General features: G+C 37.5%; 2 protein-coding genes across 2 annotated transcripts; one reads left to right on the forward strand and one right to left on the reverse strand.

Annotated features, from left to right (window-relative positions):
• Positions 1-573: 573 nt before the first annotated feature.
• On the reverse strand, positions 574-13971 carry LOC140928412 (RNA-binding protein 39-like). The gene is made up of 16 exons (XM_073378153.1): positions 13854-13971; positions 12576-12644; positions 11387-11460; positions 10076-10114; positions 9808-9864; positions 8863-8901; positions 8689-8721; positions 7777-7845; positions 7532-7642; positions 7289-7415; positions 7090-7182; positions 6178-6652; positions 4560-4680; positions 1352-1457; positions 1160-1238; positions 574-1066 (listed from the first exon to the last, which is right to left on the reverse strand). The coding sequence occupies exons 2-16, from the start codon at positions 12633-12635 to the stop codon at positions 966-968; spliced, it is 1584 nt and encodes a 527-aa protein (XP_073234254.1). The 5' UTR covers positions 12636-12644; positions 13854-13971; the 3' UTR covers positions 574-965.
• Positions 13972-14059: 88 nt separating this feature from the next.
• LOC140928413 (charged multivesicular body protein 1a-like) lies at positions 14060-22039 on the forward strand. Its single transcript, XM_073378154.1, has 9 exons — positions 14060-14176; positions 14254-14273; positions 14409-14486; positions 15494-15640; positions 16503-16571; positions 18368-18427; positions 19116-19169; positions 20235-20377; positions 21722-22039. The coding sequence occupies exons 1-9, from the start codon at positions 14161-14163 to the stop codon at positions 21741-21743; spliced, it is 609 nt and encodes a 202-aa protein (XP_073234255.1). The 5' UTR covers positions 14060-14160; the 3' UTR covers positions 21744-22039.
• The last annotated feature ends 3929 nt before the right edge of the window (positions 22040-25968 follow it).

A 25968-nucleotide genomic window follows, 5' to 3' on the forward strand; every position in this document is an offset into this window, starting at 1 on the left:
AAACGATGTGTCAATCTGAAAATGGGATTCCTAAAATTTTAATGAATTACAGTGGAAGCTCTCGTGAGCGAACACACTCGGGACACGAAAAAGTGTCCGTAACTGGAGCTAGTCGCTTACGGGAATGTAAAAATACAGAGTTTGTATGGGAGTTGAGAAAAATGGGGTTTTGGAAGGGGCCGCGTAGGAGCTGCTCGGAAGGTCTCTCCTAATTGGTCGCAGGAATTCATGACATGTCATTCTTACAATTGTTTTAGTATTGTTTGGGGTCAGGGAAACGCACCATTGATGACTTCTCTTCCAAGCAGCTGCTACATCTCTTTGGGAAGTCGGCCGTAAGTAGAGCTGTCCGCTGTACATTAAAACAATCAGGGCCTCCCATTGAGTAGTCTCCCTCGCAGCCGTTTTTAGTATCGTCACGCAACGCTCCTCCTCCTCTCTCTTGTGGGGAGGAGCGTTGCGTGACGATACTAAAAACGGCTGCGAGGGAGACTACCCATTGAGCTGTTGTTTAGTGCAATGGATTGCGCAGCTTTCATGCTTATGCTCCAGAGTGAACAGTCCGAGACTTCATTGTAGTAAGATTGTTTTATTTACTTATTGTTAGACACAATACGGTTGTTACACAACCGAACAATCTGGGCACAACCAGTTCACTAAGAACTTGTTAGCCCATCCAAAGGTCATTAAAAAGTTGTGTAACCTTAAACACAGAAGAAAGGATTAAGAAGTGTGCCAGTGTTTCTTCTGTCGTATTCGGGGTCTAGACCACCATTCAGGAAAAATCCCAGTCATCAAGAAGCCTCACATCATTAGCAAAAGAACTTTAGCCACATGGGTGTCAGTGTAAGGAAAGAGGATGGGTTCCTGGTACAGATGTTTCTTCTGGTTTACAGATATTTACAATCAGTAAAGGAACATATTTCTGCCACTGACATCTTGAAATATTATTAAGAAAATAGTGTTTAATACGTGGATGGCTGTAATGGCTTCAACAATGACATTGCTTGAGGGAACATAGTATGGTAGTTTGCAAGAGGAACAGCTCTGGCAATGATTTGTTTTCCTACAAATTTAAGGGGAAAAAATCCACATTAAAACAGGTCACAATGACACACGTGGCATATTCTGCAAATGACATTATGGCTAGTGAACCTACCGGCAAACCACCTTCCATGAAGGGCTCTTGATGCATTCGCAGCTCCTTCAGGACTGCTACATTTCACATAAACAGCTCCCTATAAATTAAATTAACAATTAGATTAACATGTTTCCCCTCAGATTTCGGGCTATAAGAAAGTTGATTCACCAAAAATAAATGTCTACGTGTATTTTTTTTCCTTTCTTTTACCTGGGTTGAGCTTTTATCCACATGAATGTGATATACTTGACCATATTTGGTACACTCTTCCAAAACATCATCTCTAATATCAGCATCCCAGTCAACGTCTTTTTCTCTATTGGAAACAAAATAAGGAAATTAAAGAACACCTTGCTGTTTAGCAAACAACTATCTCGGCCCATGAAAAAGTGGGTTGACAAATTGAGACCAAGACAATCAGCCCATTACACCAAGACCAAGAAAAAGTGAACAGACAGATGGTCCTTGAACAACTATTATAATTGCTCTAGCAGGAGGGCAGCAATAGGGCAAAAATTAAAATAACAAATGGGATACATTTATAAGAAGTCTGAAAACACATACGAACAGAACCTTGGAACTTAACGGAGGAAAGACATGTTTTATTATTTTTCCTTTTGATATACCTGATATTAATGGATTTAGGAAATGGAGGGGGGGTCACTTTAAATATATTTGTATAGGTAATCACATAATTTTGAGTGCAATATATTATTTGGAATACACAAGCACACAAGTAATTTTTTCAAAGACCAGACAAAAGTGCACGAGCCGAGGGCGAGTACTCTTTGTGGTCTTTGAAAAATTTACAAGTGCTTACTTATTCCAAATTGCACAAGAAAAATCATGTGATTACTTATTAATAATATACACAAAAAACATAACTACAACAACAAATTTTGACAGCGTGCGCATTTTTAGTTCATTCAACTGATTGGCTGAAACAGACTACAACCTTTGTCAACTTCAAACGTTTTCAAGACCAACGCTTCCAAAATCATTCTGCTAAGAACTTGGAAATGTGCAAGGATTTACTTTACACGGTCACAAGCCTGTTAAAAATGACTAGGTTTACAATAATCAGTAAAACTAAGTGTTATGAGAGCTCGGCGTTTACAAGAAAGCTTTTACAAGAAGTATACCGCCGTTTTTAAATCAGGAGAACACTTCGAGCAGCAAAAGATAAAAGACACTTGCTGAATTGTTTAACGACTATTCATCATTGCCTGTTCTTGAGACCCCATCACAGCTGGATTCATGGAGAAATTTTTGAGATTTACAATCCGAAAATGAAGGAGGCAATTGTTTCTTTCGATGCTGCCATCGATGGGTGAGTGGAGCCACAGTTGTTGTGATGTTGGAAACTGCCAGTATTAATTAAATATAATATTTGCATTTTCTCAGTGCTGAGGTTTTCATTATTTCATTTGGCCTTGGCCTATTGCAAAAGAGAGTCATCGTCGCTCTTCTTCATCAGCTTCATCGTAGTTGTTGAGGAAATTTATGCTTCTGTGCCCTCTTACATTGGCAATATATTCTGAACGAACAATCTTTGCTTTCTTCAGCTAGCTGAATGTTGTTTTTCTTGTAGTATGATTCTCAAACTTTTTTCTCCCTTTCTTTAAGGCTAGTACCAGCTATGGATACTTTCATTATGTTAGCTCTGGTATTTTCGCCCATTGGTTTAGTTTGAACCAGATGTTTAAATTTTCGGTTTCGTTTGCTACTGAGGTAGAAAAAAAAACCAGACCATTGCATGGCCAGTGTTTAGATAGAAGTCTTCGCTCGACAAAATACTTAAAAGAGGGCATCTGAACACCTTTCTCCTCCAACAAATGACGTACATGTCTTGAAATCCCTGTTGTTATCATGGAAAACTTTTATCCTTGTTCATTTAAATGCCTGAAAAGTGTAGCTGTCATGGCTTGCATGTGGTTGCCACCGTTTTTGTTCTTTACTTTTTAACTTAGCATAGTCTGTTATAAGTAGCTTGTTTAGTTTCTCTGGCTCATTTTCCTCACTTTTGTTGACAGTATTTTTCTCTTAGCACTGCATTTTCAATACATTTAGCCAGAAAGACGTACATGTTTGGGTTTTTGGAATGTTTTTTAAACTTTTCTATTGTTGTTTTGCATACAAAATCAGATCATTGTTTGCAGAAAACCATGGCCATTTTCTTAAATTTTGTTGTTAAAACAGCTAAAATGTGATTGGTTCTTGGTGGTTTCTTTTGTGTTTTCAGCCAATCAGATACCATTTGTAATTTGCACTCGTGTTACAAGTACAAGTTTGCACTCGTGTTACAGCAAAACTGCACTCCTTTCTTGGCCAATCAGAGTATTTTTTTTTGTGTATATTATCAACCAGTTTAGTAATAGGGGGGTAGGGGGCTATTCAGAGGAAGGCACATGAGGAAAGAGAGACACTAATAAGTCATGTAATGTTGTAGGGACAAAGTAAAATCTAAGGTTCTCTTTGAAGACACTGTGTCAAGCAGGAAGCATGCAGGCAAAACAGGGTTACCCTTTTCCCTGCAAACTAAACCTTATTAGCTCATGCTAAGTATACCTTATTATAAGAAATTAATGATGTATGTTCACAATGTGAATAAAATTGATGTTACACAAAATAAAAAGTTACGTTTACATGCATCAAATTAACTCAAAATTTTCGAAAACAATGTGCACCTAACTTTACTTCACACGAATTTGCTGCAATACAAACTTCTCAGAATAAAGGTGACCGTGCATTGGGAGGATAAATGAGCCATGAAATTTTAAGACAAGAGACCGAAGAAGTTAGCTATCCCCTCGAGGAAATGGATCAATACAAAGACCTGTTCAAAACACATTTTTAACTCAATTCTTATAGAAGAACTGTCAGATAGCGAGTCCAAGGCATTGATAGAGGAACTATGGGCAGATGAGGTTTTGTTATTGAAATAAAGGTGCTGTAAAACAACAATGATGTAAAATAGTGTGATTTAAATAACACTGACATAAATTAAGATGCATTAAATTAATGTGATTTACGTTAATAAAGTGCATTGTTAATTTCCTATAATAAGGTATATTTTAACATAATGAACAACACCATCTTAAAGGGGGTAAACATACATACAGACAAGTTTTTTTTAATTGGAGTCTTACACAATAAAATAGTATATCAACTATTTCCAAATAACTAAAATTACAAACAACAAAAAATTCCTAACCATATATGGCTAATAAGTTATTAATTAATTACGTCATAGAGTATTTACTTTAAAAAAGGGTAAAACGATGGGGGTTGGGGAGGGGGAAAGGCACTAAATACATGTTCAATACGATGATGAAGGATTAAAACAAAGGAGGCAATGATTATAAAAACTTTCCAAAGCAAACCAAGCCAAAAGGTGAAGGAGAAACTGACAACTTACTTGGTTGGATCAAACATATTGAGCAGCATAATGCAAGGTGTAGGAAGTGGAATTGAGACTGGTGCAGTCATAGCTTGCTGTACACCTACTACTGGTGCTGGAACTCCTGGCACAGAGAGTCCTGCATCATGAAAATAATAATAACATAGATCAGGTTAAACTGAATGAGCAAGTGGCTGCTTAATCACATAACGTTTTACAATGATTTCAGGACCTTGATTGCTGGCTGCTTAACAAGTTTCAACTGTAGTCAGCACTGTTGAAATAAGTAACATGCTTTCACACAAGTTTCTACACAATAGAGGTGCGACAGGTGCAACATTGTATGGTATATGATGTTTAGTTTTTTCAGTTTTTTTTAACTGGAAAAAGCACCCTAACAATCAAACAGATTACCTACAAACTTCACACTAAACTATGATGCCAGCCCCTGATGCTTTTTATCCCATTCCCATAATTAGCAACTGGTGAATCTAACTATCAACAGACTGCATAAAAAATATCATTGTGGGCGACAAGAGGAGCCCACAGACTATTCTTGGTCAGCGGTACTTTATAAACTGTACAGCAAGCTTTTTCCAAAATCTGTCCACATTTTTGAGATGCCAGTGTTGTACCAACCAGTATGCATAGTATGTGGCCAGAGAAGCCCTGGTGTTGAGCATGTCACAGTGATCATGTAAACACACATGCAAGTGATGCAACAATCATTGTTAGATTCGCAAGCATGCATAATTCAGGTACACAAGAACCGTACTAAATGTGAGACTTTTCCATTTGTCTTGCTGGCTGGGAATCTATTTACCCAGGAAGATTAAAGTAGAGCCTGATCTAAGCTCAGTGTGCAATGAGTTTTCAGTGAGATACGAGTGATGGCAAAGTCTAGAAATCCATGTAAATTAAGTTTATTCAGGTTTCACTAGAGTGCATGGTTTTTAAATTTTTATACGTTTCCAAGCATGTTACGTTGCTTGTCACCTGAAAGATTCACTACCTTTCAAACTTCAATGGTAAACTGAGATTTTTCGTTATTTTCAATAGCCTTTGGTCATTGGACACAGACTCAAAAACCGATTGAATAATAAGACTTGATATGCATATTGCAGTCATGGTATGTCACGCATCACTGTTTTCATTGTATCTTTGCCTGTGAATACACCCTTCTCTCCTCACTCCTAACCAATTGCAGACTAATAGTATTATGAGACTAATATTATGAGTCTTGTTTACTGTGTTATTCAATTAAGTTTCACATCCATGATCCGCTGTGATTCCTTTTGTTGAAGCTGGAACTACAAGGGCTTTCTCTACACAATTATGAAAGAGGTTCTCCTCAATCCCATCTCTGAGGTAAGCCCACACGTTTGCCTGCACTTCCTAACCATCGGTTACTGCTAGTTTAAAATAGTAACAGGGCCTAAGGAAAGTCCCGTTTTGTCTGTCGATGTATTCCCTTATATATGATCAAATATCCTTTTAAAATAAACAAAAACAGTTGACAGTACAACAGAGCGGCAGTCTTATTTGTTTAATCACAATTATTAAGACTGATCAAAGACAGAATAGAATAAAACGAAGTTTTACCAAGAGTACAGTTTATGACATAGCTACTACAAACCAGCTGAATGTCCTTGTGATAATTTAGCCATAAGTGCAGCTCTAGCTGTGGAGTTCAGTTCCACACCACCCTTTTCATACTCTTCATCATCCAAGAATGAATATGAGGAGGAATCTCCTCTTTCTGTCACAGGCCCAACTTTCATAGGTCTCCCTGCAAGTTCAAAACCATTCATCTGATCCATAGCCTGCCTAGCAGCCTCAGCATCTCTGAACTGGAGAAAGCCATAACCCTTTGATCTCCCTGTTTCTGAGTCATAAATCAACTGTACACTGTCCACAATTCCAAATGGTTCAAATATTGCTTTGATCATTTGCTCATTGATGTTAAAATGCAGGGATCCAACATACAGTCTTGTTGGTCCAGGTGGTTGCTTCAGCTTTTCAGCCTCAGCAGCAGCTCTGTTCTTTTCTGCTTGTGTAGGCATTACCATGATAGGTGCACCCAAAAGTTTTTGACCAGACAGATTAATTGCCTAAAAATACCAAACAAAAACTCATCTTGTTATATGTACAAAAACTGTCAAACCGTTGGTGCCAAGAGAGCATTAGACCCATTACTGTCACAAAAAGTAAAAATACTTTACAATCATTGAAGAGCATTTGCCCAGCTTAACAGGTAATTAAAACCCTATTTAAGCCAATCTTGGCTGGTTCTTCGATTGCACTAAATGCAAAACAAGAACTCAGAACAGAGGAGATCTAATGCTAAAAATGATCTTGATCTTGTCAGCTGGAATAACAGAGCCAAAATGTTGAACTTGCACAGAAAAAAAGCAATCAAAATAAACAAGCCCTTGAAACCAAAAAGATGCAGCTTGTCAAGAGATACATAACACAACATTTTAGGCAAGAACTTTACAGTGTTCTGAATAACAGGAATGTTATAAGAAGAAGACTTAGCTTAACTCACCAATGGCACAGCAGATCTATCTGTAAACTCCACATAGGCTATTCCTTTGGATCGTCTGGAGTTGCGATCTGATATAATTCTAACATCTGCAACCTGAAAAAAAGAATAAGTTGACAGACTGACCAAACACAAAACGAACAAAACAGGGGGGGGGGGGGGGGGGGGGTTTTCAGCAAGAATTGGGAGAATGATGACTTACTTGTCCCACTTTTGAAAAGAACTCTTCCAAGTCTCTGGGCCTGATATTCCTTGCCAGCTGCATACAAAAAGCTGTTCTAGCATCTCTTTCTTCTGGTGTTATATCCTCTGCAGGTTTCAGTTCTCTTCTACACAAAAGAGCCAAACATGACAGGGTTAGACAGGGGAGTCAAGTACATTAGAGATAGCACTTTTCACCTTACTTGTATTGGTTTCCCTTGTTTCAGTGTATGAAAGTAAATACCTTTCTAGATGTTGCTCCACAGGGCTTCTGTTGCCATCACTTCCTTCTTGCTCATCTCTTCTTCTTTGTTTACTTGGGCTTGGACTGTGACTTGCACTTCTTTGCCTGCCACTTCACATTCCCCAGAAAAACAAACAAACAAATAACATTTTTAATTATTGGGGTCTTCATTCTCAGTAATCACAAAATTTATTGCTACCCAAGAAACAAACATTACAACACAACTTGTTCTTAACTATACAAACCTTTTGCGTCTTTTATCAGGGCTTCTTGAACGGCTCTTACTGCCACTGCTGCTTCGACGTCTCCGCCTCCTGAAAACCAATATTGTCAATAATAAGAAAACAAAAAGTTAAAAAAGTTTTAACACGTTTGGGTGCCAGTCATAAATTAAGATCAGCATGCAAAGAAAGTCGTGTCTAATAGCCCTAGGCTAGTGGATTTTACTGTCGGGCTAGTGAATTCAGTTCTTAACTTGCCTGCCTGGCAAGTGAAGAAGGAATAAGGAATAATCACAAAAGAACTGTTATCAACCCTGCTCATCATCGGGCTAGTTAAAATGACTTTTGAGCTAGTACATACTAACTAAAACTTGCCCGAATAGCAAGCTGTAAAACTGACTTTCTTTCCACCCTGTAAGACTAAACAATTCCAGTGATCTGCTTGTGCACATGTTTTTCCTCATATGTGTTACATATAATTTAGTAATATTTTGCAAACAAAATTTGTTTTTCCCATCTTTAAATCCAATGAGCAGTTGAGATATCAAAAATAACAGAAAGGTACTTCTGCCATGGAGTGATGATCATGCAACTCATCTCATCTTTGACAGTTCATCATTATAATTATATTATGTGCCTGCCAAATCTAAAATTTGGCCTACCATCTAGCCAATCGCCAGGCCACTATTCTGAGTCCTACAGGAACAGCTGGAACACTTTCAGTGGATTCAGTGTTTGGAGCTGTGTAATTATAGTGAATGTTTTCCTGCCCCCGCAAAAGATGCGAAAAAACATTTGTTGGCCTTTAAATCAATCTGTGTCCAAGTGCCATAAATTTTTAATATTTTGCCTCTTTGGGAATTTTTGGGTCAGGAATGTGGGATGCAGGGGTAACCAGATTACTTTGAAATTGTAAACAAATCAGTCTTCCTGTACCTGTCACGACTTCCTGAGCGGCTTCGTCGCCTTCTGAAAAAGGAAAAAAAAAAAAGGAAAAAATAAATACCGCTGACAAAATAAATTAGTACATGTAGAACACTTGACATATCTACCACTCTGAAAATACAGTTTCAAAAGCTGTGCAGTAATTTCAATTATTGCTATCCTTACCTGTCACGACCAGGGCTCCGGCTACGACGACGGCGACTTCTTTGGAGAAGAAACCAAAAAATTTGTTAGAATTTTACTGCTGGTTAAACAGTTGTATCATTAAATGCATTAGGAACATCTTTCTAGGTGCCAAAAAGACTGTCAGAAGTCTCGTTATCCAGCTCAGAATGAGAGCCAAACTAAGTAACAATTGGATTACAACAATGAATTGAACATGATTTGTTGGTTTTGCAAATGAAATGAAAAACAAGATGTGGCAGACCCAAAAAGAACTTTTCTAGAAACAATCTTAATATGAAGTAAATCAAAAAGAAACAGTGATGAAACTACTTATCATAGTTTTTCTGGCAGAAACGAGTCTTATAGTTTTGAGAATGTCCATGACAAGATGGTAAGCAAATTATCCTGAGTTATCAGAACAAGTTAATCTGTCATGTGAGATATAAACCCTTATATTATTTTATCTATTGTGACAAGTGATCGATACATAGCTAAAAGGACATCCTTCCCATCCTACACCTCTTTGATACCTCTCAGACCTGTTCTCAACACTGTGAATTGCCATGTCTTTTCCTTCTTTTAGGCAAAACAAAATTGCACAATTTGCACTTTTTTCTTTCATCTATTTACTCAGCTTATGCTTATTAAACAGATGATGTTCAAATTTATGTTTTGCTGACTCTTTCCTTAAGATATTGTAGTGCTTATTAGCCCCTCTTTGGAATCACAGCACCACAAAAGTGTTTTACGATAGCCGAGGGCTAGTGGAGCAACTCTGAAGCAACCCGTCCAGCTAGCATGTTATTACAATAAGACTAGTTGTCTGATGGGTGAGCAAACTTTGCCAAGATAAAGTTCATGCTAGTTCATGTTTCATCAACAACTTTCCCCAGGGGGCCAACACCGTTGGAAACTCATCTGAGTCAACCAGACATCAGTCCTTACCTGTCACGACCAGGACTGCGGCTACCACTACGGCTACGGCTTCGACGTCGGCGACCCCTGGAACAGAGAAAACAAAAAACTGTGAATGCTAGGACCAACAAGAATAAATCACAGTGACCTAGGCATAATATTACTGATTACTGAATTCTAAGTCAAAGTGCTAACAAAATGAAGGAACATGTTACCAAAGCCTTCTGTACACTAACTAACGGGTTGCCAACTGCTAAACCTGTATTAAGCCAAACAAACAGTTGAAAAATGATCTTACTTGTCTCGGCTTTTACTGCGACTGCGATTTCTATGTCCCCTATAAACAGAACAATATATTGACTGTTATTATTGACCTGTCTGATTATGCATAACAGAAGCAGGTTCTCCTTAACAACCCTTGTAACCACACCCACTGGTGGGTGTTTTACGGCACCCATGTCTACAGCGTTCTACAGATGCTTCCCTTAAACAGGTATTGTTGATTTAAGGTAGGCGGAGTATTGAATTTTAGCTTGGTCAAGTTAGTCACTCTTCAGTTCTGGCAGCCAAGTTTCCGCAGTGTAACACTGATGTTGTAGAGAAATACAATACCTTCAAATGCTTTAGTGGATCATGTTCAGATGCAAAGAACTGTTTAAAATGAGAGAAAACATGTTATGGTACATCTGTAGCTAAAAACCAAACTTAACTTAGTAGATCAAAGCTTAAGACGTTTGTTTGATGACCACACTGCATGTATCTGAACCATGTTTTGAAGTATCCTTTAAAATTTTTCAGTTCTTGTGTAAAGAAATAATTCATCAGCAAGAAATTAACGGGTCACATCAGCATTAAAAATGAAATATTTTTCAATCTGTAAAATGGCCCGTTAATGAAAAAAGTTCTTTAGCTTTAATATTAAGAAGTTCCTGTTATGTTGCAGAAGGATGACCTTTGTTTTAAGTGCAGAACAGGAAACCCTAGAATTGTCTACAATTCAACATACTCCTGACAAAAAGCGCAATTTACAAAAAATGTGTATTTCTTCAGAAAGATCTACAAGCCATCCATTTCTCAGTGGCATTACACCGTGTTTGAGTTTTGATAACTAGCTGTTATGTTGATACTGAAGTAGGTAAAGCCCATATCCCTCCCCTAGTTCCTTTACTTCAACCTGTTACATCAAAAACCAGACATCTTGCAGTCCAGTGATCATCTGCTGTTATATTTCCTTGGAAAACCTAAAATTTCTACCTAGGGCGAAAACAGAAATATTCGCTCAGATTCCACGTGTTTTATTTTGTCAGGAGATAGTGTTAAGCCTTCCTTTTCATGGACAAGAAACACAAAATATTGGTGTTAGGTAATAGTCTGTAGTCTGGTTATCTGAGGTACCATAAACGTACATGATGCATTGCAAAAACATTTTTTGTTTTTGTGAAGAAGCCTTTTAGTTTCCATTACATTTTTACCAAAGCTGCCAGTCAGAGAAGGCAGAAGAGAAAGTTCTCCTATTTAACTATTTGGAAGGTCAAAAAAAGGGACACGTGAATGATGTACATGTATGCTACCATTTGCTGCTTGGTAACAATAATCCCTGCCTTCTTACCGTCTTCTCTTCTCGTCATCATCACTTTGCCTCCTTGAATCACTCTTGGTTCCATTTGCTTGGGTAGGTGGGGTCTGCAACATCAAAATGAGCAAATTAACATCATTATCACTCATCTGATTCTCTGCACAGCTCAACAATTCATACTACTCTTTGTTAGGCAATTTAATCCCAGTGAATTCAACACTAACAAAACAATGCGACTGCTCTTCAAATGCGGCTGTGATTACTTGGATTCATTAATTTCATTTCAAAAGGTGAGAATGAAGTGTACTAATTACTGTACCTATATCATTGAATGTGAATGAGCTGTAACAACTACAAGAGCTGCAAGGAAAGCTTAGCACCACATACCCACCTCTAAGAAACATCTCAAAAGCTAGGAAGAAGGCACTCAAGTCTAATTAGAGAAATACATACAAGTAGATTTGATCAAATTGTTTGAAACAACTCCCACTACAGTTAAAAGAAAAATGGAAAATAATGTCAAGATGATCATTAGGTAAATGAGCATCAAAGCAACACTGGAAAGCTTGTGTGCTTCCACTTTCTAATAAAATTAATTTTTGTATAGGTTAATAATCTTTTTTTTTTTGCGCTACGCGCTTGTTCTCATGATCACCAAATTGTTGGGAAAAAAAGAAAACCTCTGTGAACAAGCCCCATCAATGATAATAATAAAAATATTAACCATTTTCAGAGGTAGAGAATATTAGAAGCAACTTTTGTTATAAAATTCTTTCCTAGGGTCCATTTTTGGTCAGAAACCAGCAGGAGTAAATACTGGTTTATCTTTATTTTTTTCCACAGAGGTATAAAAAAATAAGGTCTCTTCTTTCGAGGTGGTTGACTACCTCACTAAGGCCAGTTGTGCTGTATTTTCAACTCTACAAAACAGAAAATAAGATAGTGGGGTCAGATATTTTGGTGAGCCAACAAAATCACTTGACTGATTAGTTGCAGTAATTGCTTGACCATTAGATTAGAGTGCAAAAGTTCTCTGCCATTTAACTCAAGGCAGTTAACACTACAGTCTGTGAAAAAGACTCAGAAAGACTTTAGGACATATACAAATCATTGCACTCAACTAAAGGAGGAAACCCTGTCAAAATTAATGTTGCTACTACCTGATCTGACCCTCTGTGCAATCTGCGCATAAATGTAACTGCTGCACAGTACGTTAACTCACCTCTTTTCTATAAGGAGCTTCAAGCATGGCCTCCACATCTACATCAAAGTCGTCAGCCATGGTAAGTGCCTTTAAAACAAAAGTTCAGCATATTTGTGTATAGATATTACAGTAAAAGTCAACTAGCCTGAACCTACATTGCCTTTTGGCTCGTCGGGCAAGTAAAGAACAGAATTCACTATTATTCACATGATACCGGAATGACTTTCATTCTGGAATGAGTTCATTCCATCTTCATATATTTCTCTGTATTTGTTTACATAATACTCATTTCCTTTCCGCACAGGTAATTCCTGAACGAGTTCATTCCAGTTTTCATTCCAAATGAAATTCTCTTTCTGCCTTGGTACAAAATTTCATTCTGGTACCATGACAACTGAAAATAAACTTTGTTCCGGATTGAAAATCACAAATTGTTTACCCTGCAGCAAGTGGTCCATGTGTATCTGAACTGGCCTGAAAACCATGCGACCAAAAAATGCCTTAGGCTAGGCCATTCAATCTTATAATGTGAATGCAGTATGAACTTCACTCTGGAACAAAACTCATTCCGGTATCATACAAACAGTCCCTCAGAGAGTCAAGGGTGAAAGTCAAGTTCTCACGGACTCATGACAAAGCTTACAATCTCATGGTATTTTTCTGAAATAAGAAGCTATATAGTTGAATAAAAATGGAAATTTCATGGAGAATGCCAGTGCCTGTTTAAGCATTGATGGCACTGTCTAACACTTTGCCCATGAAGATGGCTAATTATCCGAATAAAAATGACCCTTTGCTGTAAGTTTTGTGCCCATGATGAGCTCTTCCTGGCCTCTTTAGAGTCAAAGAACGACAAAGTGGCATCTAGTTACAAGTGGAACCACACTAAATCATGTTAATATTTAACTTAACTGTTTAATTCCCCAAATGGAAAAAGAGTTTGTTTCATCCTTTTTCTGGGAAAAGTTAAGTAAGAAATAAATCTCGATTATTGACAACAACCTTAATTACGCTTCGTCTTCCTTAGAGGCATAATTAACCTTCCAAAAAGCAAACCAGCCACTTATTTAACGTTTTCCGACTAAGACAATGTATTTTCATCATTTCTTCCCACGTACACAGCGACCAAATATCATCGAAACTTACTGGATGGTTCGAAACAATTGCTGTCCCGGTACAGTTGCTCCAGTTCAATTATATAAGAACTGAAAGCTTATATCTTCCAGTTTCCTGACCCAAAACCATAAAAGATGACACTTATAGGATATCGACTAATTCAAAATAAGAATTACTCACTGTATTTCCACGTGGAATGCTGTAAAAAAGAGATAATTAACCTCGGTTCACGAAAAAATTCTCCTGCTCTCTCAAGATGGCGTAACACGAGTGTAGTGATATGAGGGGTGGACGAGGCCCACTGTAAAAGAAACAGGGTGTCCCTTTCCTTATTTGGTAAACATACCCTTATATGTAGTAACTAGAATGACGTCATTATTGGCTAAAGAGACTGGGACCTAATTATTATTTTTAGCTTGTGATGGTGGACTAAATATTCCACCGACTGAACACTTTTTGAGGCCATAATTTCGCCAAAACTTGAACGATGCCTTCCGTAGAAGGTAAGATATTATTATTTATCTGTGGAGGTTTTGTATGCCTATTTTATACTGATTTTACCTTTTCGTTTATTTGGTAGATACATTATTCCAACTGAAGGTAAGCTTTTTTAATATTATTAGACATCAATGATTTTGAACATTTCTTATTTGACTTATTTGCTGTTTGTTAGAGTCTTGTTTAACTATGTGATCTATGTAATTCAGTGTTGTAAATTGGATGACCATTTTATAGTTTACAACGAAGCAGTTGGAAAGATTCTCAAAAAAGTGTGAGAAAGAGGAGAAGGCCCAACAAGCCAAAGTGAAAAAGGTACTTATGGCAAAGCCTTTTATACGACCAACTATTACTACTTTGCTGTACTTAATCCGTGAAGCGGAAAATTAGAACACCAGTAAGTTCAGTCTTGTTTGCAGGGATTTATAAATTAAACATTGGTAGATTCTGCTTCTTGCTCTTTGTACCAGATAGCAACACAGTAATTGTAGAGTTTACATGTATATTAACCTTAATTAATTGATTCATTAATGATTTGTGGGATAGGCATCCATAACTATTACTTTACCTGGGTACCCTCCTTGGATGCCAGGATCCAAACTGCATCTTTGCTGATTCTATTACCTTTTAGCTTGAAAATGGGACTGAAAAACTCTTCCATGGTCTGTTCCAGTAGTTTCGATAATGACCAGTTAGTAAACATTCATCAACACTTCTGGAAAGATTGCCTTATAATAGTACACAAACTTGCCTTCCACCATACAAATTTCATGGAAATTTTGCAACTTTAAAGCACTATATCCTCTTTAGTTTTCAACACATCAGTGTCAAACTTGACAACTTTACTACTTTTAAGGCACTACTTTCAGCTGTATTGACAGCTTTTTGCTATGTGATCCATGACAAAAGCAGGTTAAACCATGGAATGGTAGATCTGTTTACCATTCCAACCACTCATCCAGACCACTTGGACCTACCATTGGTGACGACCTTACTCAGATGGGGATACGCATGTCCCTAGTACGAATTTTAAAAGCTGTTGTCTCACGTATTGAAGAGGAGGCCAAGCCACTGGCAGTATTTTACTGCTGTATTTGTGATTTTCCTTGTCACTGTCACAGTTTCATCCAATCTTCATGTCGTTTGTCGCCATTTACTCTGTCTTATGCTGCTTTTTTTAAGGCCATGTCACTTGTCTGAAGTTTACCCTAACAGGGCCTCATTACTGGTATTTTGTAAATCGTCAGCAGCACCTTCCTCTGCAGAACTTACTACAGTGTAGAAAATTTGACACTATTTTCTTTCTTTGTGTGTGTGTGTAGGCTTTGCAGCAAAAAAACATTGAAGGAGCACGAATTTATGCAGAAAATGCAATCAGGAAGAAGAATGAAGGATTAAACTTTCTAAGACTTGCATCCCGTGTGGATGCCGTGTCCTCAAAAGTTCAAAGCGCAATGATGATGAAACAGGTACTGATATCACAGGTCCTGAAGGGGGGCTACAATTCCCATTTCCTCATCCTAAATTTTTCTTCAAATCCTACCACCAACTGCGAAAAAAAAAAGCTAGAACAACCCTATTCCCATAGCTAATGTCCCTTCATTCCTGACCAAATGTATAATCTGGGGTAGGCAAATCCCTCTTCCCATTTTATCTCTTTAGTATCCTGTACATGGTATTCTTGATACATTATTATTTCAATTTACAGAAATAATATAAGCAACATGACAAGTCATAGGAATGTGCAAGACAGTTGGAATGCTTTTTGTAGATGATTTCTTTAGGTCGTTAAACAGGGTATCATTGTTGGTTGTATGATCTTCTCATAGTGGTCCTTTATATTATATTTCATAGAAATGGCTATTGAAATCTACTAGGTAGGAGATACGAAATTTCTCTTCCAGTGTGAAAAATTTTTCAACACGAGAAGAGAAATTTCGTATCTCCAAGCGACCATGTAATGTTCTATTTATTATATAAACACCAATGAAATACCAAACCATTTTACTTAAGTAGTTTTATGGTCTGAAAGGTGCAGCTCATTATGAAGCCATAAGAACGGTGATATTTTCACATGTGAAGACAACAAGTTTTCGCCCGAATGCTCACTTGGTATTTCATAGGTGTTTATATAATAATAATAAATATCTAACAGGCATACCTCTTTATAAGAAGGTTTCATACACAAAAACTTTCACAGTTTTTAGAACTGCCAGACATTCTTTTTTTTTTTCTATCAAACCCTTTATATCTTGAAGGATCTGGTTTGAGAGACCTGGGAATTAAATGAATTTAAGAATATTACTGAAGTTTTAAACAAACTCTTCCTAGGTTACCAAGAACATGGATGGTGTCGTCAAAGGTTTGGATAAAGCTATGCAGTCAATGGACCTTGAAAAGGTGTGGAACATGTATTCTTTCCCATATCTCAGGGGTGGATCCAGGATTTTTCTTAGGACGGTTTGCACCACTAAGGAATGACGTAACTGACTGGTGACGAAAACAAATTTTAAAAGCGAATACGACGAAAGAAGGCTTTTGATTAGGCAATAACATAATGTGAACTGCTGTGAATACATATCAAACAATACAGCAGTTTTTTTTTATAACTGTATTAGAAAGCAGCAGGTCAAGTTAGGGGGGAGGGGCAGTGCGCACCCCCTGCACTCTCCCCCCTAGATCCTCCCCTGTAACTGACTGTGACTGTTAGACAAGACAAGACAACAACTCAGACATATATCACCGTAATTTTACTTCATAATAATTACAATTTCTTCACACGCAGTTAGCCAAAATGATAGTCATGGTGTGCCAAATTATTTTGTAGAAGGTTACAACAAATATTACAAAATAATAAAAAAAATTAAAAAGCAAAGACTAAAAGAAAAGAAAGAAAATGTGTGATTACATGTACATCAAAGACAAAAAAGATATTAAAATCTGTGTGATGCATTTAATAATCTGAAGAGCCTAAGGTTTAGCATTTCCTGATTTTATAGCCTGCGTAGCAAGCGTTTCCAATCGAGTTATTGCGCGAAAGTTAGAGCGGAAGCAAAAAAAAGGTTGAAGGGGGAGTGGGAGGGGAGAAGAGGAAACGCTTGCCTGCAAACCCCACGATTCTGGAAAACGCCCCTTGATATTTCACGGTTCGGTTCATTTGTAAATTGACAGCTCGTCAAAATAGAAACATAAAGAACAGATTACCCCTGGATTACCAGATTTGTAAAATTACTTTGTTCTCAAATAGAACACGTTGCAGGCGATTGCAAGAACTGTAATAAAAAAGATTTACGATAAAAGAAAGTTAAAACCATGAAGCGATTGCTGCGGAATTTCTTGTTTTTTTATCGTGTGGCTTTATCTCGTCTGAAACCTTGTCGACACGTCAAAATTGATTTGTCCGGAACAATTCACTCCGCCGGTTATAAGTTTTGCAGAGCGGCTGCTCTTCAGTGTGTGTCGAAACGTTCTCTACAATAGATGCCGCTAAATTTCCAATAAACAAAAAAAATCTTTTCATTTCAAAAAGCTGACAAATCGCTTGTCCATGGCGGCTTTAGCTAGTGTCGAGTACCGATGTTCTGATTTACGTTGATGTTCTTATCTCCAACAAACAGTCCATTTTTTCCAGTCAGATCCGCACGCCGTCATTCTCAATAAATTGGCCTTCCCTAGTCTCCACTGCTCGATCTCCAATTATACTTTGAAGGCTCTGATCTCATAAACCTTCGCACAAACACGATTCCAATAAATATCAGTCCAAAGCATTTGTAATCTGCGACCACAAATCAGATGAGACCAGATCTGTGAAGCACGAAAACAAAGCATACCTGGTTTGATTGATGTTTCGAATGCCAAGTAATCAACACTACCCGCACCGCGCCAATCAGAGGCTGCGTTCGTGGGCGAACGCAGTTTTTCAAAATCGTGGGGTTTGCGGGCAAGCGGTTCCTTCTTTCCCCTCCCCCTCCCCCGTCATTCATTTTTTGCTCTTGCCCCAGCTTTCTAGACGAACCTCGCGAGGAAACGCTTGCTACGCAGGCTACTGATTTTATTTCTTGCATTATTATGGTTGCATTAAGGCAATCATCTTTGTCTTTTAATATTATTTCAAACAGCACACTGATTAAATTCAGAAGTTTCCAGCATTGATGTTTTCTTTTAATCTCACAATAGTGGTCTTTGCCTTTTTTCAGATTTCAGCCACAATGCAAAAGTTTGAAGGCATGTTTGAAGATCTTGATGTTAACACACAGGTAGAGTGTGCTGTAAACTCCATTATTTTTTATCTTCTGTTGTGAAATAACTTTAATTTGCAAAGTTTTCACATGTGGAGTGGAGAATCTAGCTATAGTCTTCAGCTGAATGGCTAGATTCCTATAATAAAAAATAAAAATGTGTTTTATTATTCCAGTTTCTCTTGAAATTTCTAAAAGTTCAGACACTTTGAAAAATAGAGTGAAGTTGAGATTACCCGTAAATCACATAATTTAATGCCCTTTTTCCATCATTTATTTTTCATCATTAGAGGCCTTTAGCATCAGATTTTTCATGGGAATCTGAAACTTGCAGTTTGCAGTTAAAAATTTGCAGTTTATGGTTGTCTGGCTTTTGAATTTTAGCAAGGAGTTTGTTGTTTCGACCCACCATGTTGTTTTTCATCAAGTCGAAGTGCTTTACTTTTATTGCCTAAAAAGTATGAAAAATTCATTGACTCGGTTTCAAAAATCTAACTAGCATGTCGAAGGCAGATATAGAAAGTTACTTTGTGAGCCTGTACAATTTTTAGTGGCAAAAGCCGGAAGCTGGAAGCACTTCCTGCCATTCAAACGTGAACTGCAAACTGCAAACATGACCACATGACTGTGGTCTCAGGTTTGAAGTTAGCGGGTTCCCCATGAAAAACCTGATGCGAAAGGTCTCTATTTCTTGATTTATTTCCAGGTGCTAGAAAATGCAATGGGTGAGGCCACTACATTGTCAACACCACAAGACCAGGTGGGAGGATTTTAAATTAACTTCTTTCTTATTATCGATAGCAGGGGGAAGAAGATTTTTAAAATAACAAAAGTTGTACTACCTGTGCTTGATCCTGTCTATATCACAAAAACATAATTTAACCAGAGTTAAAGGGGCTATGCCATGCTATGTTTTATCTTTTTCACAGCTCTAAAAAATATTGTACATCATTTAAATTAAAAAAGTCATAGTCCAGTTTTATTATTTAAGAGTATGTTTAGGCATCAAAATTGTTTCCTATCGTCTGTTGCTGTGGATGGCAAGGACCCATGGATTGTGTAAAAGCACTAAGTAATAACGTCATCACAGAATTGACATAAAAAGCAATGTCTTTGTGACAAAGCCCCTTTTAAAACCATCAGCGATGATGCACAAATCACTTAACTCTGATGATGACTTTTACACAGGTTAATGTTGAAACATTGGTCACCTTCACCAAGTCGGTCTTGTTCAGAGCCACACTCCATTTTTTGATACAACAAAATATTAAGCACAAAAAAACATAAAAGTGGTTCCTTTATTCAAGCAAGATGAAAATTGTCACTTAAGTTAACAAGACCCGAGCAGTTGTGCAGACCACCTAACCCCCTTTCTCACTAACGTTGATATTTTTACTCACAGTATTCTCAGCCAATGTTGCTTGCCAGTTGGACAACATGTGATATTAAAACATGCTAGCCTTGCTGTTAGACAGCAATTCTGTTGCGTTTTTATTTATGTGCATTTACTTCATTACACATCTGAACTGAACAAATAAAAAAAAAACTTTGCAAGGTCACTGATCATCAATGAACAGGGCACGCGAAATAGCCATGTGAGCTATTCAAAAAGCACTTGCAAACAATCATTTTTTTTCAGGGACTAACAGTTTAGTGATTTTGGTAGTAATTATGCATAATACTGTAATATTATGCTTGGATTTGTGAAAGTTTTGTATAACTTGGCCTGAATATAGCCAAGGTACATGTACAGTGTATAAGCAGTGACAAAAATTAATTTGTTGTTGTTGTTGTGTTTACCTAAATTGTTATTGTATTCAACAAGGTTGAAGCCCTTATGCAGCAAGTTGCAGAAGAAAATGGTTTAGAAATTATGAGTGAACTGGAGGCTGTACAACCGGGCACTTCCTCCCTAAGAACTCAAGAGGGAGAAAGATCACAAAAAGATGAAGATCAACTAAGCAAAAGGTGAGAAATACTTCTTCTCTTCCCATTTTACACAAACGCTTAGCTTTTATCTATCAATGCATTTTTGTGTAACTTCTTTTTTTCCTCCACATTTTAATCCCTCCAATAAATTAGCCATTTCAAACTATAATATTCATTTTTCCAAACTTTGTTTTTACAGCCCATATGCTGTTAATATTCACAAACCCAATGAGACAGCATTCCTATTTTGGTGTCACGCTCTGTGAAACCTCAGAAGTTCAAATTGCTGTATTTTCAAAATGAAACGTTATCTTCAACCTAGTGAAAATACGAATTCGTACAATCTTGCTATCTTGACTTTACAATTTGACGACATCGCTGTGAAAATCATCTACACGTAATCAGGAGATTGGGTTTTGAGAATTAATAAAGTGATCACCAAAGGGAAAATGCTTTTTCTTTAATCAAAGTTTCTCGACTACATATTGTTAAAGAGAAGTATGAAGATCAGTCGGGAGAATTTGTATGAGGATCTTGAGGCTTAAAGGGTAAATTTCTTCTTGAGTTTAGTGCCCTTAACCCTTTAAGTTGCAAGTCTGACCAACAACTATTTTCTCCTAACAATATCAATAGATGATCAAGAGAAAAGGTTATGAGAATCAGTAAAATGATCACCAAAGGGAAAATGCTGTGATCTTTTATCAAATTCTCTCAACTAATTCTGTAAGGAAATGTATGAAGATCAGTGTGGAGAATTTGTTTGTGGATATTGGGGCTTAAATTGGTTACTTTCATTATGGACTTCAAGTAAGCTTGGCCGGTAAACAGCTTATATACTCACTTGTATGACAGGTGCTTGAAAGAAAATTAGACACCATTTTTGTGTGCCTGGCTTCTGCGCATCCATCAGACAGGCTAATTAAATACCTGTAGAAGCACATGTTGGAGTTAAATTTTATCCATGGGTTAAATTCTATTTATTTGTTTATTGATTTCCTTTGAATTGTTTATTTGAGCGGAAGGGTGGGGGTGGTTTGAAATGTATGATTATACAGCTGTAAGTTTTAATATCAAGGATAAAATGAAGCCAAAAACACATTGGCGGATTATTTTTATCAGAGTCTAGTCAGTATTTGACAAAACTGTCTTTTGTCATTTTCAGCTTTCCTAACGCTTTCATCTATACACCATTTGTTGTGAACAGTTTCTTGAGAGCATATAGCATAAAATAGAAAATACACAGAAAGAAACCTGGAGGTCCAAAGGTTTTTAAAATCGCGGCCTAAGATGGACTTCGTTGAAATACCGATCAATAAAATTTTACTTTGAAATATTTTTAAGTCATTAATTGTAGGGTTCTTTTGCTCTTCTTGTTTTTCACAGGCTTGCTGCTTTAAGAAGTTAGTAGACATCAAAAGATACATAAGACACCTTTGGTCTGGGATGGATCTATGTACATGAAAAAGTGAGAGAGGTGCTCATCACAATTCAGCTTCATTTTTTAGTTAACATTTCATACCTTAAGAGTTTCTTAAAACCAGAATTCAGGAAAAACTTGAGAAACGTAGTTAATACAATACTGTATAAAAAGGCTTATTTCCACCATGCAGAACTAAACCACTGCAGAAGAGGTTTCACACATTGTGTGAATGCCCAAACCAAACTCGTCTTAAACACTCAACAGTTAGAACTTGTTTTCACCACGTGAAAGTACTACAGAAAAGGTTTCTCGTGAAAGGTAGCACTATGGATTTTTCCCAGAGAGTCAAAAGTTGGAAGTAGGTTATACAGCGTAATAAAATTAATGGTAACACGCAAAAGAACTGCTAAAGAGGTTCATTTGAATGGTCACCGAGAATAATTTTGTCCAGTGACTCAAAAGTTCACGTAATTTGTATATGACTGTGAATAAAGCAGCTAAGCTATTTTGAGTATTTTAAGGGAAGTATTCATTAAGAGAAAGACTTGGTTTGCAATCTTCTTTATTTTTCGATAACTGTAGAAAATCTTGGGTGCTTAATCACCGAGAGATATTCCCTTAAAGAGTATCTTTTAGGATCTCGAATTGGCTAAGCGATGCCGTTTAGTTACATGTAATTCTTCTTCTGTGACTCGCGCAGGACTTTTTGATACTCAGTATTATTTTAACATTAATAATAAATATGCGAGTACAACTTTCAGAGACCAGGTCTGAAAAGGGGAATTGACATTTGTTGCTTGGTTTAAAATAGGGTTAGGATTTGGAGAACCGGTACCCTGCGAACAGAGTCTCCTTCAATCTTCCTAGATAAGTCGCTTCCTCTTTCCCGACTTATCTAGGAAAGATCGAAGAGACTCTGCTAGCAGGGTAGAGAACCGGGTGTCACAGCCCCCGCCAAGAATCCCTGGAAGTGCTTCCCGGCGCGGGTGGAGGGGTCTATCATATACCTGGGTTTTAAAAGTATCACCTCGGTATATAAAAATTACCCGAACGTAGCGGGTTGCAAACAAAAACAACAAACTTGTCTCCGTTAATTAACGTTTTAATGATTCAGTTTCAACATCATTACCACCTGGATCTTTAATGTTAGTATTAAAACAAGACAGCGTTCAGGAAAAAGAAGGTTCCAAGTTACACCACGTTATTTCGAGCGGAAAACCATTTCCATGTAAACATGCTGCCTTATGTATTTACCCGGAGGCACGAAAGTTTTGCGGGAGTTTATTTTTGCGGATTGGCGATTTTTTGTGCATGTTTTGCGGGAACTAATTTTTGTGATCAGGACAGATTGGATTTTCTTGCTGAGAATTAATTTTTGCGATTTTCAGAAAGTAACCAGTAACCAGCATTGATAAGATTTTCTTTTTTATTGAGTACGTGCAATAGAAATCAGGGGCGGATCCAGGATTTTTTTAGGAGGGGGTGCACTCGTCTCTTGCTCTTCTTCAACACCAATAAACCACATAGTTTTTTTTTTTTGCAGAATACCAGTTGTATTAGAAAACCGCAGGTCATCTCAGGGGGGGGGGGGGGGGGGTGCGCACCCCCTGCACCCTCCCCCTAGATCCGCCCCTGGAAATACATATTTCAAACAATAATATTAAACCCGAGTATTTCGTTGTATACCGTTTTGTTTCTGAATAAAAGAGACAACTTGTGATTGAACAGACACGATTTCTTAGTACTGTATTTTTTGTGTAGCGAATTCAAGTTAGACAATATTTACTCTGGAGTAAATTTTTGCGGGAAAAATGTTTGCGGTAATATTTATTTGCGGGAACTTATTTTCCGGATCGCTGGAAAAATCGCAAAAAATTAGAACCCGCAAAAATTTCGTGCCATGCACACGGTGAGACCAAAATGTTTAGAGAGGGAAGCCCCAACAGAGAAGATACAAAGTCGTTTCGATACGAACTCAAGCAGTGAAATTACACAAAAATTTCGATCACTTCAAGTAAAGTTTGCAATTGAACAAGAAAAACATTTTGTTTCAGTGAATATTCTTCGTTCTTTAAGCCAAGTGTACGTGAAACTATTGACACCTCGAAGGAATTAAACTTGTATCGAAACGACTTTGTATCGAGACGACCGGTAACCCCGGTAACCCCTAACAGGGCTCGAAAAAAGGCTTGTCCAGTTGTCCGGGACAAATAGATTTTCTTGCTGGGTAAGTAACTTTTAAAGCTGACTTGGGCAAGGGTACAGGCAAGTCATCCTCAAATAAAATCATTAACTAACCCATAACATTTGAGGATATGACACTCTCGGATGTTAAAGATGCGGTTCCTCTGACAAACCGAGTGCTTGGGGATATGCACTACACTCAGAAATTTGGTTATTTGCTGAAAAATACGTTATAGGTTTCCTCGTGTTAAATTGTGCAGGTCTCGCTCTTTAAAACAGGGACAAACGCATGAAATAAGCACCGCTTTGGAAATGAATTCGCGTTTTTTCACACTTTGTTGCGTACATTCCATTCGTCGTTGCTTGTTTACGCCATCCATAAAGCTTGAAATTAAGAATTTTCACGCAGCAGTCGTGCAGTGATGGCAAAGAAATGTACAAAAAAATGATGCAAAAGTTGTTTTGCTTGATAAACCGATTGCTTTTTTGACGTTCTCGTTGCCGTCGTCGTCGTCATTGTTGCTAAAGTTGCCCATTCAAATATAAAGTACCCCGAGCGCCAGTTCGAGAATTTATGGTATATCACACGTTCTCAAACTCATTATAATTCATTAAGAAAATACAAAGGAAATTAATGTTTAATGAGTGTTTGGAAATCGGATGAAACACTGCTTAGTATTTGCATCCTTAATTTCTCCTTCAAAAATGATTTTGTTTGAGAAGAAATATCAAACATTCGACACAGTGTTTCATCACCAGATGAAACACCTCGAAGTTCGTCAAAAATACTCCGCTGCGCGTCGTATTTTCAACTCTCTTCTCGGTGTTTCATCTGGTGATGAAACACTGCATCTCATGTTTGATATATTACATCAAACACGAGGATTGCCTTAGTAGAAGCAAAGGTTGAAATGTATTGAATGTCATATGAAAAAACTGATAGTACACAAAGAAACGTGCTCTGACATTTCATTAGAATGTTTACAGCACAGGATTACCGTGTCACTACCGGCATAGACATAGCAATTTCTTCTGTAATACTGCGGATCATGCATGTAATTGAACAGGAACATAACAGAAACGAAAGAACCCACGTGGCTTATTCGCGTTTAATCCCTCTTTGGCAGGCAAAGTCATGCGTTTAGCATAATTTTTACGTGCGTAAATAAAATAGAGGCAATGTTTGAAGTGTCAGGCGTAAACGTGAAAGTTGAGCGAGAACTCAGCTTTTACGTTTTCGGCGCGACCTTTCACACATTACCCCTATTTTATCTATGCTTGTAAAATTTACGCACGTACGCACGGAAAAATTACGTGACGGTGGAAATCCACCTTTAGGGTATTTAGTACACGTATCTGAACATAAAACTGTGAAACTGTGTCATCTTCAGAGTCAAAGTGAGTTGTATCACGTGAGTTGATGGTATTATACTCTGGATATTGATCTGATTGGTCAATTACGTCGCAATGTTATTGGTCGTCTGTCAGTTAAGCCGTGATGTTATTGGCTATGAAGACTCGTAATCAGTAATTGGTGCGTTTCGATACGTCTATTGTCACAGTTAAACAGTAGTCTATTGTTAGTCAAATTGTCAGTTCTCCAGTCGTTCTTTCGTAGTTAGTTTTGCTTGATCTCGTCAATAAGTCGTTTGTACGGCGCTGGAACTGTTGGCTACGATCAATAATACCATCAACTGACGTGATACAACTCACTTTGACTCTTAAGATGACTACCGCACAGGTGGTCGAAACGTCAGTCACTGTCAACAACAACAGTCCTATTCAGGACTACGTTCACCCGGACGATCAAACTCAACCTACTTTTGTATCTAAACAGAACTGATAAAATCACGTGGTTGCCTCTTCGAAGTAACTAACCTACCTAGGAAGCTTCCACTGGAGAAGTCACAATCACTTTTCAAATTTGACCGTCCTTTGACTATGCGCGTAACTTACACTACCATGATATTAACAGATAAAGTAGCTTGGAAATTAAATGCCCCAACTTTAGGGGACCTTTTATAGG

This window comes from Porites lutea, chromosome 2 (genome assembly GCF_958299795.1).
Source record: "Porites lutea chromosome 2, jaPorLute2.1, whole genome shotgun sequence".
Taxonomy (NCBI): Eukaryota; Metazoa; Cnidaria; class Anthozoa; order Scleractinia; family Poritidae; genus Porites; species Porites lutea.

Excerpts from the sequence above, each read along its gene's own strand:
- LOC140928413 (XM_073378154.1), top strand. Across the intron at positions 14,487-15,493 it reads AACAAGCCAAAGTGAAAAAG|GCTTTGCAGCAAAAAAACAT; the intron begins GTACTTATGGCA and ends GTGTGTGTGTAG. Across the intron at positions 16,572-18,367 it reads AGTCAATGGACCTTGAAAAG|ATTTCAGCCACAATGCAAAA; the intron begins GTGTGGAACATG and ends GCCTTTTTTCAG.
- LOC140928412 (XM_073378153.1), bottom strand. The coding sequence starts at position 12,635 with ATGGCTGACGACTTTGATGTAGATGTGGAGGCCATGCTTGAAGCTCCT. Across the intron at positions 7,846-8,688 it reads CGCTCAGGAAGTCGTGACAG|GAGGCGGAGACGTCGAAGCA; the intron begins GTACAGGAAGAC and ends ATTGGTTTTCAG. Across the intron at positions 1,067-1,159 it reads TCATGGAAGGTGGTTTGCCG|GAAAACAAATCATTGCCAGA; the intron begins GTAGGTTCACTA and ends TTAAATTTGTAG.